The sequence below is a fragment of the Phacochoerus africanus genome, chromosome 10 (genome assembly GCF_016906955.1).
Source record: "Phacochoerus africanus isolate WHEZ1 chromosome 10, ROS_Pafr_v1, whole genome shotgun sequence".
Classification (NCBI taxonomy): domain Eukaryota; kingdom Metazoa; phylum Chordata; class Mammalia; order Artiodactyla; family Suidae; genus Phacochoerus; species Phacochoerus africanus.
In genome coordinates this window covers 47,968,610-47,980,927 of record NC_062553.1, presented here as the reverse complement: position 1 = coordinate 47,980,927, position 12,318 = coordinate 47,968,610, and the positions used below count along the sequence as shown (strand labels likewise).

The window sequence follows — 12,318 nt, the reverse complement described above, 5'->3', positions numbered from 1 at the left end:
GTGAACATTTGTAATTTTCCATAGTAGAATGTAATTAAGGATGAAAAAGACTCATTTCCAGTTTCTTCAAGAATTGAGAATGATTTTGTTTTTGGGCTGCACTCGCGGCATGTGGAAGTTCTCAGGCCAGGGATTGAACCTGTAGCCACAGCAATGACGACAAAGGATCTTTAACCTGATGAGCCACCAGGGAACTTCAAAAATGGTTTTTTTTTTTAAAATAAGTTATTCACAAGCGAGTATGACCGTGGCCTGCCTCTTCTCCCGACCCTCACACACCACAAGCCACTCGCACTAAATTGCCACACTGTTCAAAACGCAAGGCCAGGCCCCTTCACCTCTCAGAGTCCCTGTACACACAGTTTCTCCTGCCAAGAAAGCCTCCTGAGACCACCAGACACACTAGGAGACTGAGAGCAAAGAGCCGCTCCTCTGAGACCCTCCCCTACACCCCTTCTGTGAATACCTAGAGTCTCAGTTATCTTGGCTGGATAGTTTGGTCTGTTCCTGTTGTTGCTGTTTTCCATTTTTGTTTGTTTGTTTCCTATTTTACTTCCCTCAAAAGATAATAGTCTCCTTGAGGGCAGAGGCTGTATCTTACTTATTTCAATAAATATTCCCTACAATATGCATGGAAAGTAGTAATTGTTCAGTAGGTTCTTTGAAAAAGAAAGGAGAGTCAACAGAACAACAGCCACTCATAGCAAACATCATGAACAAAATAACATGCCTAGTAAATCAGAGTGGGTGTAACCTTAATACACCAAATATTTATCTCCTGAATGTTAATCACCTTCTTTACAAAATTAGCTGTACTTTTTTTCAAGAATTGTGTTACACATCTTAAAAGGAACATCAATATGACTTAAGAAAGAAACTAAGCCCAAAGAGATGCGGGCAGCTCCTTTTCCTGTTTTTGAAAGTATGAAGTATGATGTTTATGCTCTCATCTGGTGTGGCTGTGGGGATCCCTATTTCTTCCCCGTGGGAAGACTATCCACTATCCTCATGCCATAATAGGACCAGTCAAAATACTCCACAATGGGAAAGAGCATCTCTGGACCACCTGTGAGAGACGCAAAGCTACGGATGCGAATTTATCATCGAAGGACTGTCGACTTTGACTTTAGGACATGAAATAGTTGCCAGATCCCCATTTCTAAATCATGAAATAATGCCAAAGCAAAGCTAAGATAGCACTATCATGGCAAGCTGTTCCTAGCGTTCTTTGCCTAGGAAGCCACTAAGCGCTGCTGCATCACTGCTGTGCCGGGCGGGACAAGGGAGACTACTAGTACAGAACTTCATTGGCTTCGTGTCTTCGTATCTCACAGTCTCACACATCAACCTGGAAAACAAAACACAAAGACCTGAGTTCACAACACCGCCATGAAAAACATGCCAAGAGTTCAAATGAGACATCAGCAAAGAAGATGGAAGATTGCCTTGTGAACTGTTGCAATCACTCATTAGCCTCAAGACAAATATTTTCGGTGTGCCGAGGTTATAAAATGAAATCAAAGGAAACCTGGTAAACAGATGCTAAAGAAGAAACATTCTGTCAGACACCAGGATGCTGTGTTTATTTATAGGGAACAACACTGTTCATGTTTTATACTTCATACATGATGCTCGGACAAGTTAATGTTCTCCGAGGTAAACAGAAAATGAGAAGGAACCCAAAAATTAGGAAAGGAAACCTATTAATTTAAAAAGCAGTAATGTCATTCACACTGTAACATTCACGATACTGAACAGTATAGAATTTCAGACAGAAGTAGGCTTTTACTGAAGTCAGTATTTTTATGACTAATGACTAATGAGTGCTTACAACTTAAAAGATTTGTTATTTCAGCTGATTCACCCCTGACAGGGAAAAAAATATGAAAATTATGGAAAATATGAATAAATGTTATAAATATTGAAAATTACTCAAGAACAGCATCTTCAAAAGGTATCCTGTTATATTAAGCCCAACTCAAATTTCCCAGAAGTACAGAAAGCAGCAGAAGAGAAAGTGACATCCTTTTTTTTTCAGGGCCGCACCCACTGCATATGAAAGTTCCCAGGCCAGGGGTGGAATTGGAGCTGCAAATGCTGGCCTACACCACAACCCACAGCAACGCCAAATCCGAGTTGCATTTGCAACCTACACCACAGCTTTTGGCACAACCAGATCCTTAACCCACTGAGCAAGGCCAGGGACTGAACCCACATCCTCACAGACACTATGCCAGGTTCTTAATCTGCTGAGCCACAGTGAGAACTCCCAATGCCTCCCTTCTTATGAAAGAATCAGGCAGTAGAAGAGGCTGGAGAGTAAAGTGGTTATTTTAAGAGCACCCTATTTTGGTCAGTGAGGCTCCCAGCCCCAATCTGTGAAACACTGGGACCAAGACACGCACATCTTTCTTCTGTCTGCAAATCCAATGAACACACATCCTCTTGATTTTTCACTTAGAAACAGGTCTCTTGGGTTCTCCTTCCCTGCCCTTCCCACGACCACAGCTCTACTCACAGACCCTACATTACATAGCAGGCTCCATCCTGACCTCACTGGCTCTCAGTCCTTTTGCGGCAGGCCCTGCGCCCCTGCAAGCTCGCCTGCCACACTACCACCTAGTCCTCCTCGCTCCTGAACTGCTTCCTTTAATAAGTAAACCCACGTGAGAATCCATCACCCACTGTGTGGGGGAAGGGACACCCTGCCCACACCCCCTCCAGCTGCTCTCCACATTCTGGTTTCCCCTGACAGAAGTTCTCCTTTCAGAGTTGTCTATACAAGGACAAGGCCTCCATTCTCTCACCCTCCATCCACTCCTCCATTATTTGGTCCCAGAAACAACTCCCCCTCAAAAAAAACTTATCTGCATCCTCTGTGTTATTTCAATCTTTTCTGACCTTATGTCAATGCTGCCTCTTAGTAGCACTGGACAACTCCCTTTTCCTTACAGCATTATCTTCTCCACATCTTCTAGTCTCCTCATAATTATTAGTCCTTTTTCTGTCTCCTTAGGCCACTCCTCACCTGCATCCTCTCCGGGGGCTATCAGCCCTTCTGCTCTACACCACAAGACCTCATCAGTCTGTTTTACATTTTTGGTGGTGGCATGCATTCGGTCCCAGGCCACGGATGGGACTCACACCAGCAGTGACCCAAGCCACTACAGTGACAATGCTGGATCCTTAACCCCTGCACCACCAGGGAACCCCTGTGTTTTAAATTTAATCCATGAGCAGATGCTTTCCAAAGCCACGTCCCATACCTACCCCTCACATGACCCATGCACCTAAACGTCTACTCAGTGAAGCCACCAGCCAGCTGTGTAACAGCGTCTCATGTCCAAAGTGTCCAAAACAAATCTCACACTTCTTCCCCTAAAAGCTGCTTTCCCACAAATTGGAAAATTCCTGATGGTTTAGGCCAAAAAATCATGGTGTCATGCTCCTTGACTTCTCTCTTTTTTCATATCACATCTTTCTGCCAGGTCCTGTTTCCAAAATACATCCTCCCATGCTGACTGTGTTCACCATCTCCCTGTGAAAACCTAGCCTGGGCCGTCCTCTCCAACGCTCCTCTCACCAGGGCCACAAGTGCAGATCCTGCTCCTTCTGCCCACCCGCTGTCTGTCCTCACCTAGAGGCCAGAGAGCTAGCACCAAAGAGTAAGTCAAATTGGCATCACAGCCCTGCTCTCCATATCTACTGCCTTTAGAAGAAAAGCCCACCTCCTTATCCTTGAACACACAGTGCTACACCCCAGACCGTGCACAGGATCCCATACTCACTCACCCTCCCAAGACAGAGAGCCTGGGACATGTGGCCACCACCAAGATCTCTGTGCAGCTGCACTGACCACAAAGTCAACAAGCCCAGTGCATACTCCGACCACGCCGACACGCTAACGTGAACAAGCACTGATCCACACACCAACGCTTCTGCCCCACTAGGAACATGAGCTCTGCGACAGCAGGGTCTGCTTCCCAGCTGAATCGCCATGGCCCACCTGGGTGTCTAACACATAGTAGACATATAATCAATGGCTGTTGCTGCACAAATAAACGTAACCAGTGTCATGGAAAATCACGATAAAATCATCTATACGACAATGTTCCAAATACATTGAAAAAGTACTGAAATGCTTTTTTCGTCTTTCAACATTGTAAAGGAATGCTTTATCAAAAGCATGTTGAGGAGTTCCTATTGTAGCTCAGCAGGTTAAGGACCTGACTTATTCTTTGTGAAGATGCAGGTTCCATCCCAGGCCTCACTCAGTGGGAAGGATCTGGCATTACCACAAGCTGCAGGGTGGGTTTCAGATGCAGCTCTGATCCAGTGTGGCTGTGGCTGTGGCTGTGGCTGTGGCGTAGGCCAGCAGCTGCAGCTCCAATTCGACCCCTAGCCTGGGAACATCCATGTGCTGAGGTACAGGCATAAAAGAAGAAAAAAAAAAAAAAGCCCGTTGATCTTCCCGAATTTCCTAAGGAATATACTAGCCATATTTTAGTTGTTTCTGAATGATCTGAAATTGCCTGTATAATCATGAGCTCATCCAGAATGCTGGAGAATCTACATATAGTTCAGGCTCTTGTTTCTGACACTGCATGCCCCAATTACTCTGCTTTATACAGGTTTTTTTGCTTTAAACATCCTCCTCCCCTTTGGCAAATATGCTGCTTCTAGTCCATATGGATCGAGGGAGTAAACACTAGAAAAAAATGTGTGGGAAAAACATTCAGTTTTTAAGTGAAGATCTAAAAACCTTCCCACTGAATACAGAGTGTGATCTTACTGCAACACAGCCAATTAACTGCGTGTCAGAAAGTGCTTAGGATCCAGGCACTGCCTGTGTGTGGGGATGGGTCCCTCGGTGCCCAAGGAGGGTTCCCTCTCCTCCCAGAAGATGAACGTCCTGCTGCCCAAACCTGAATAAACAGGTGCTTTGCCATCTTGATCAAGAGCTGCCTTTTTTTTTTTTAATTCTAAACTGGAAACTGTATTATGGGTCAAGCCTTAACTGTTGTCTACGAATCCCAAGGGTAAAACTTTTATTTATAAAATTCAAAGAAAAACAGTTATCTAAATAAGATGCCTTTCCCTCAGAATGGTAGTTAGTACAAGGCAGTTCATCCAAGTCACTGAGTGTTATCTGTACCTCTTTTCTTGCTACTATTCATTTTGATATCCTGATCTTGTTCTAAAAAAGGACTTAAGTTAGTGTCAGCTGATGATTTCCATAAAGGTGAGAAAGAAATGACTTTTCAACACAAGTAGAATAACATAAAACATCTTAAAGATGTCTCTCTGTAAGTTCACGCCAACAAACAAGGCTGATGGTCTCCAAGATAGAGACCTTTTTAGGTATTAATACACTAAACTAAACTGTTGAAGTGATCAGTTAATTTTCTAACCAAAATTTTACCCTTGAAACAGCAGAAAATCGATGGTTCTGAACCTGGCTGGTGGGTATATGGGACTTTATTGTATTATCTCTACTTTTATAATCTTGAAATTTTTCATAAGAGGTATTAAGAAAGTTCCTTTTTCTACATGTGCAGAATTACTGTTACCTAAATAATTTTATATCCACATATACTACAGATATATCACTATATCAAAAGAATAGTTTTCTAAGCACATTGGCAATGTGACACTTACATCTGCATATTAATTCATTTGCATTTGCAGGTTAATTGCATTCAATTAAACAATACGTTTTTTTCTTAGGATAGCTGTTATCAAAATGAAAGTTACCCACTTTAGAAATTATCCTTGCTTCAAACTCGAGCCATCTTCTAAATTCCCAATGCGTTTTGCCCTTTCTAATAAAACATGACTGAATTTTTAAACACTTAACCTACAATCTACTTAATTTAAATGATTTGCATTAAAAATTTAATTTTAGAAGTATTCAATCCTCTTGATACTTTTTTCAATTAACAACTAAATATGAAACTGACATGCTCACAAATTAATTAGTGTTTAAAGAATAAAGGGAAAATACATAGAAAAGCATTCCTTTCATAATTAAAAACTGCTGGTATCAAAAGTAGCTGGAATTAGAGGAAACAAAAACCTTCCCCAAATCTCCTAGCTGATGTTTACATGGAAGGCATCTTCTTAGGGTCCTTTATTTTCTGTAATAGTTAAGGTAAAATCACTGGGTTGTATATATGTTTCTGATCTCTCCATAAAGCTCAGATAACTGTAAATAAGGTTGCTGGATTGCTGTATAAGAGAAGTGATAAGACTTTCACGTGAGTGGGCCATATAAAAACAACTATGGTATAAACTGTGTTTCCCAGAAAAGGACAGTCAACTTAATGCAATAAATACATTACATACAAAGACCTAAAACTAAATTAGTGAACTGAACCATTCTTTGAATAGTTATAAACATTCTGGTTTCTGATGTATCTGGGTGCTAAGAAGTAGATTTTTATTTGGCCAGGACGGCAAATAATGCTCCTTCTGGTACATTCACCAAGCGGTGATTATCACCTTAGGTGGAGAGGGCGGAGAGAGGGACAGGAAGGGGAGGGGTGATCACTGGGGCAGAAATACCACAAATGTTTAGATGAGAGTAAAGCTTACAAGGCAGAGAGCCTAGATGAGGGAGAGCTTTCCTACGTAAGTTATCACTAATCCTATTTTGAAACACTAACAAACGATCACAGGAAATCCCAGTGCCCTATTGTTACTTCTTTTAAAATGACTTACCGAAGCTGATGTTCCCTCAGATTCGATAAGGCTTCCATCCCATGCAGGTAGGAATACACTATTTCCAGATCCTGTTTGAAAAAAAGGACAGAAATTATCAGACTTGTCAGGAAAAGAAGCTTCTAAAATAAGTCATTGTATTTACAGACCAAATTAAACATGGCTTTTTTTAAAGTTTTAGACATTAAAAATCACATTATTATTTTTTCCCCCATCATGGTCTATCTCAGGAGACTGGATATGGTTCCCCTATGCTATCAGTAGGAAACATTATTCAGGAAATGCTGAACTGCACGTCATCCATTATGACTGCCTCTGGGACATACACAAAAGCTATTAAAATATAAACTAAGTTGGCTCGAAATTATGAAAATAAATTCCTCTTAAGTTATCCCCTAGTTCCCATCTTTTACATCAAAATATCAAATATAAAGTATTAATTTTAAAGTAAAAATATTTGCCAATGCCATCATAATTCTTAGCCAATACAAAATTAATGCATGTTACTTCATGACTACATTTAAAAGTGAGCATGAATTCAAATTTTTTTCAGTTCTTACCAAATGACATTTCTTATATGTAGAAATATTTAATGTAAATAATCTTTTAAAAAAGAACGAGAAAGAAGAAAGAAGAAAGAAAGAAGAAAGAAAGAAAGAAAGAAAGAAGAAAGAAAGAAAGAAGCCTTATTTTTCCAGGTCCTATTATAATATACAGAAAAAGATTCATGGTTATTCACGAAAGTTCAGAGCAAGTAAAAATTCAAAATCCTGCTTACATTCATTTATATGAAAAGCCAGCAAGAAATAAATTATTTTATTGAGGTATAGTTTGATATACATTATATAATTTTGAGTGTACCGTAGTATTTTAAGTCACCAGTGAGTATCTAGCAGATTTTGATGTCGAGAATACGAGTGGATATTTACTCCTCCCCCAAATCTTAGCTGAAATCTAAAACAAATATATTTTTTAAAATTTGTAGAATTACCCTCTTCTTTTTAAAGTAATAGCTCTAGTACTCAGCCATAAAAAAAGAATGAAAGAATGCCATATGCAGGAACATGGATGGACCTAGAGATTATCACACTGAGTGTAGTCAGTCAGACAAAAACAAATAGCATACAATATCACTTATGCATGGGGTCTAATAAAAATGATACAAAAGAACATATTTATAAAATAGAAATGAACTCACAGATTTCAAAACCAATCTTATGGTCACCATAGGTAAAACACTGGGAGGAGGGAAGAATTGGGAGGGTGGGAATAACACATACACACTTCTGTATAATACAGATGATTCACAAAAACCTACTGCAAAGCACACGAAAATCTACTCAATAGTGTGTAATAACCTATATGGGAAAATAGAATGAATATATTTATATGCATGACTGATTGACCTGGCTGCACACCTGAAACTGACAACACTGTAAGTGAACTATACTCCAATAATATTAAATTTAAAATAAAATAAAGTAATAGCTCCACCAAAATACATAAGTCACACATCTTTTTTTTCTTTTTTTTTTTTTTTTTTGGTGGGAGACCACCAAGGCACTGGGCCACTGCACACAGCCCAACCCAGTGGGCAGGCCCCCGTCACGCATTGGCCCCATCCAGGCTGCGTCCTCCCCTCTAGAGATGCGTCCAGAACTCAAGATTAATCATGAGTGAATAATTTGGTGGTCCATCCTTGGATTCAATGGTTCACCATCATAATTCCTGAACATTTTAATCACAGAAGAAGCAACCCTATACCCATTAGCACTGGTTCCCCTAATTTACTTTGTGTCTCTGGAACAGCCTGTCCTGGACATTTCATATAAATGGAATCTCACAACGGAATACACAACCTTTTGAGACTGACTTCTTTCACTTGGCCTAATACCTTCAAGGTTCTTCTACAGTGTAACAGGTACCAAACCCTTCCTCCGTATTGCCAAATGATACTTCATTGTAGAGAAATCCCACATTTTGGCCAGTGGATGGACATTTGGGGTTTTCCTACTTACTATTCATACCAGCTGGTATGACTAAAGGTGTTATGAACTCTCGTGCATGTGTTTTGTGTACACATCTGTTTTCAGGTCTCATGGGTATATATCTGGGAGTGGAACTGCTGGTTCACATGGTGAACTCTGTGCTCACCCTTTCACAGAACTGCCAAATTGTTTACCTAAGTAGTTATATCATCTATAGCCCTCTCAGCAATGTCGGAGGACTCACGACTTCTCCTTATCAACACTAAAGTCTGGGGCTTTTTTTTAATAGATTGAATTCTAAAACTAGACCTAAAAACTGAATATCAATGAGAAAGTTCTCCCACCATCCAGGTAACAGTGTGCATTCCTAAATCCAATAAATCCCTTCTTTAGAAGCAATCATACCCCAGTCATAACATACTATTTGCAGGTAGGGAAAGCCAATAAAAAAAAGTCCTAATTAATGAGAAGCTTTCTTTAATACTTATGATGTAAAGTTCTTCTGAATAATCCTGAAGTTCAGATTCCATTTTGGATATTATAAATATGTTGCTACCTGCAGTCATTAAAAAGTAGAGGACGTTCCCGTCGTGGCGCAGTGGTTAAGGAACCATGAGGTTGAGGGTTCGATCCCTGCCCTTGCTCAGTGGGTTAACAATCCAGCATTGCCGTGAGCTGTGGTGTAGGTTGCAGACGTGGCTCGGATCCCGAGTTGCTGTGGCGTAGGCCAGAGGCTACAGATCCGATTAGACCCCTAGCCTGGGAACCTCCATATGCCGCGAGAGAGGCCCAAGAAATAGCAAAAAGACAAAAAAAAAAAAGTACAGAAAGCCCACCCTCCCATTTGTGAAGAGCTTATAATCTGAATCAAATACAAAAGTCTTGGATTTATTTTCACTGAATTACCTCTCAGCCCATTATAACCTGCCCAAGGCCTACAGCACTTCTGCCTAAGCAAACAGACAAGACTGTTTACCTTCATTAACACTCATCAGCCACAATGACAGTGACCAAAACAAATCTTTTTGGGAAAGTAGTAGAAAGAAATAGGAGTTTTCAAAATCTGGAGAAGGGAGAAGCCTAAAAGAAACACCATCAAAAAAGAATCTGGGAGATTAGGAACAGAATGGAGAAGAGAACAGCCTCAACCCTTCAAAGACAGCCTTGGAGTTTCCATTGTGGCTCAGTGGAGACAAACCCCACTAGTATTTATAAGGATGTGAGTTGATCCCTGGTCTTGCTCAGTGGGTTAAGGATCAAGTACTGCTGCAGTGTAGGTTGCAGACAAGACACAGACCCGGCATTGCTATGGCTGGGTGTAGGCCAGCAGCTGCAACTCACATTTGATCTCTAGCCCAGGAACTTCCATATGCCACAGGTGTGGGCCTAAAAAGCAAAAGATAGACTATGACCTTGACATAACTGTGCTGCTTCTCCACCACACCACCACCAATGCAAAGGCAAAGTGTAAAAGCACGTTCCCTGGTGAAACTGCACTTTACTATTTAATCTCTTATCTTTTGCTCTTTAACATGATGGGGCTTCCTAGTTGGACAGGGGTCACCATCCTGAATAAATTACATCACGCCTATCACTTAACAACTCAGAGTGTGAATGTATGACCTGCATGATTACAGAGGATACATCCAGGAACAGTAACCACAACCATTACATCTCTTTATCTTAAGACAATATGTAAAATTACAACATGCAAATTAAATACCATGTATTATTAATAAAAATGTGGAGGACCACTGCCTATTCTCACTGCTAAGCCCCTGACATGAGTGAAGGAAGAGTCCAGAAGCCCTGGCTGAGCCTGGACACAAACCGAGTGTGTGCATGGACCCTCACTGCACCATCAGACTCAAGAAGCAGGTTTCTCTCCTGAATGTGTGCAGCCACATAAATAAAACACCTTCATCTCATATAATCAGAATGTTCTGGGAGAGGGTCAGCTGAAAGGCATGTCACTCAAGCAACAGGAACCAAGGAATGTATGACCTGCATGATCATGACCTTCATGAACCAAGGAACGTATGCACGTGCAGCCGTTTTGTGTATTTCAGAGATTTAGCTAGACTTCGGGCTTCTAAAGTGAAGTTCACAATCACATCCACAGTTTCTTCTGTTACTCTTAGTTGGCTCAAAAGAAACTTGTTTTCCCAGCCTGTGCCGCAAGGAGCCTGCAAGCCCTTGGAGCAGACAGGGTCACTGTACACAGAGCTGTTGCGTAGAAGGCAGTTTCATTTACCTGGAATAGATGGCTTTACAGATGGATGCACCTCACCCTGAGGTCTCTTCTTAGGAATGAATGGAAAGAATGTTTAGAAATTTATATCTAGAAGGCAGGGGGCAATCTCTGCCCTCAGCCCATCCCGGATGAAGGAAGACGGAGCAGAGGCCCCAGGACAGGCCAGCTCTGTGACTCTGTGGCTGGGCTTCCCCTCAGTAAGGAGCCCAGTGACCACATGCTGGGTTTACCTAAGCTTAAGAGGTGGCCAGTAAGGCAAGAAGGAAGACACGCTCTCCTCCTCACTCCCAAGGGCAAGGTGGACCAAGCCATATTTTAAAAGAGGCAAATGGGGCTTTTGAATCTTCCTATCAATTTTTTCTACCCTCTCCCCAGGCATCCAGTGACCCTGCTTCACTCCCACCCCAGGCACCCTGTCCTGGGCTAAAAGCTAAAGGAAGACAATCTGAACACACAGGGGAGTGGGGCCTGGAACATTCCCCAGGGAGCTGGGCATGTGCGTTTCCTGGGTGCAGACAAACCTCTGGGCAGTCGGAGATTCCTGCCCACCCCTGGCGCTTGTCCACTTCCCAACCCTCCTCTCCCCTCCTGGTTGGCCTTTATTAAAATAACCTCTGAGCAGGCATGGAATTGCCTTCACCCAGCAAGGAAAGGCAAAGGCAGAGGAGGTGCTGAAGAGTCCTGCTCTCCAAACAGACCAGAAATCTGGCCCTGCTGCCCAAGCAGCGTCCCCAAGCAAGCTTCCCCTTTAGCCAAGGAGTTACATTCTTAGATAGATTTTTCTCTCTTTCTCTCTTCTCCTCCCTCTTTCCCTCCCTCCCCACCTCCTTCCCTTCCCCCCTTCCCCTCCTTCCCTCTCCCCACTCAAACAAGAGACACTCACAGTGCCGTTTCAACAAACTAGAGTATAGGGGAAAAACAAAACAAAACAAAACCCTGAATCATTCTGACTACAGACTTTGATCTGCAAACAACCTTCTAACCTTTCCACTGTACCTCCTAACACAAAGCCCACAAGACCATTGCTACTTTAAAGCCTCCTGAAAAAGGTAGGCTATTTTCCTCCCAAATTCTCTAGGGTTGGATACAAACAGGAACATATTGCTTTAACCAGAAGGGGCATCTTTCAGAACAATAGGCCTTTTCTAGGAAGGACATCCTTTTTCAAAAATAGATGTGATGTGAAGGCAGAGAAAAGTCATAAAACCACTGTGGCCCAGTAGTTGACCAACTAGAATGCAGTTTTCATGAAAAAGACTTTTTTTTTTTTGCCCCAATGTAAACTATGTATTGAAACTCAAAACCATCCTCTGAGAGTTCCTACTGTGGCTCAGCAGTAACGAACCTAACTAGTAG

At 41.8% G+C, this 12,318-nt stretch overlaps 1 protein-coding gene across 1 annotated transcript in view; it reads right to left on the bottom strand.

The window, feature by feature from the left end:
• RAPGEF2 (Rap guanine nucleotide exchange factor 2) overlaps window positions 1–12,318 on the bottom strand; it is a 257,528-nt gene that overhangs the window by 160,098 nt on the left and 85,112 nt on the right. Inside the window, 3 exon segments of the mRNA XM_047799425.1 lie at window positions 1,293–1,323; window positions 1,326–1,348; window positions 6,721–6,791. Coding sequence (XP_047655381.1) covers window positions 1,293–1,323; window positions 1,326–1,348; window positions 6,721–6,791 — 125 coding nt within the window.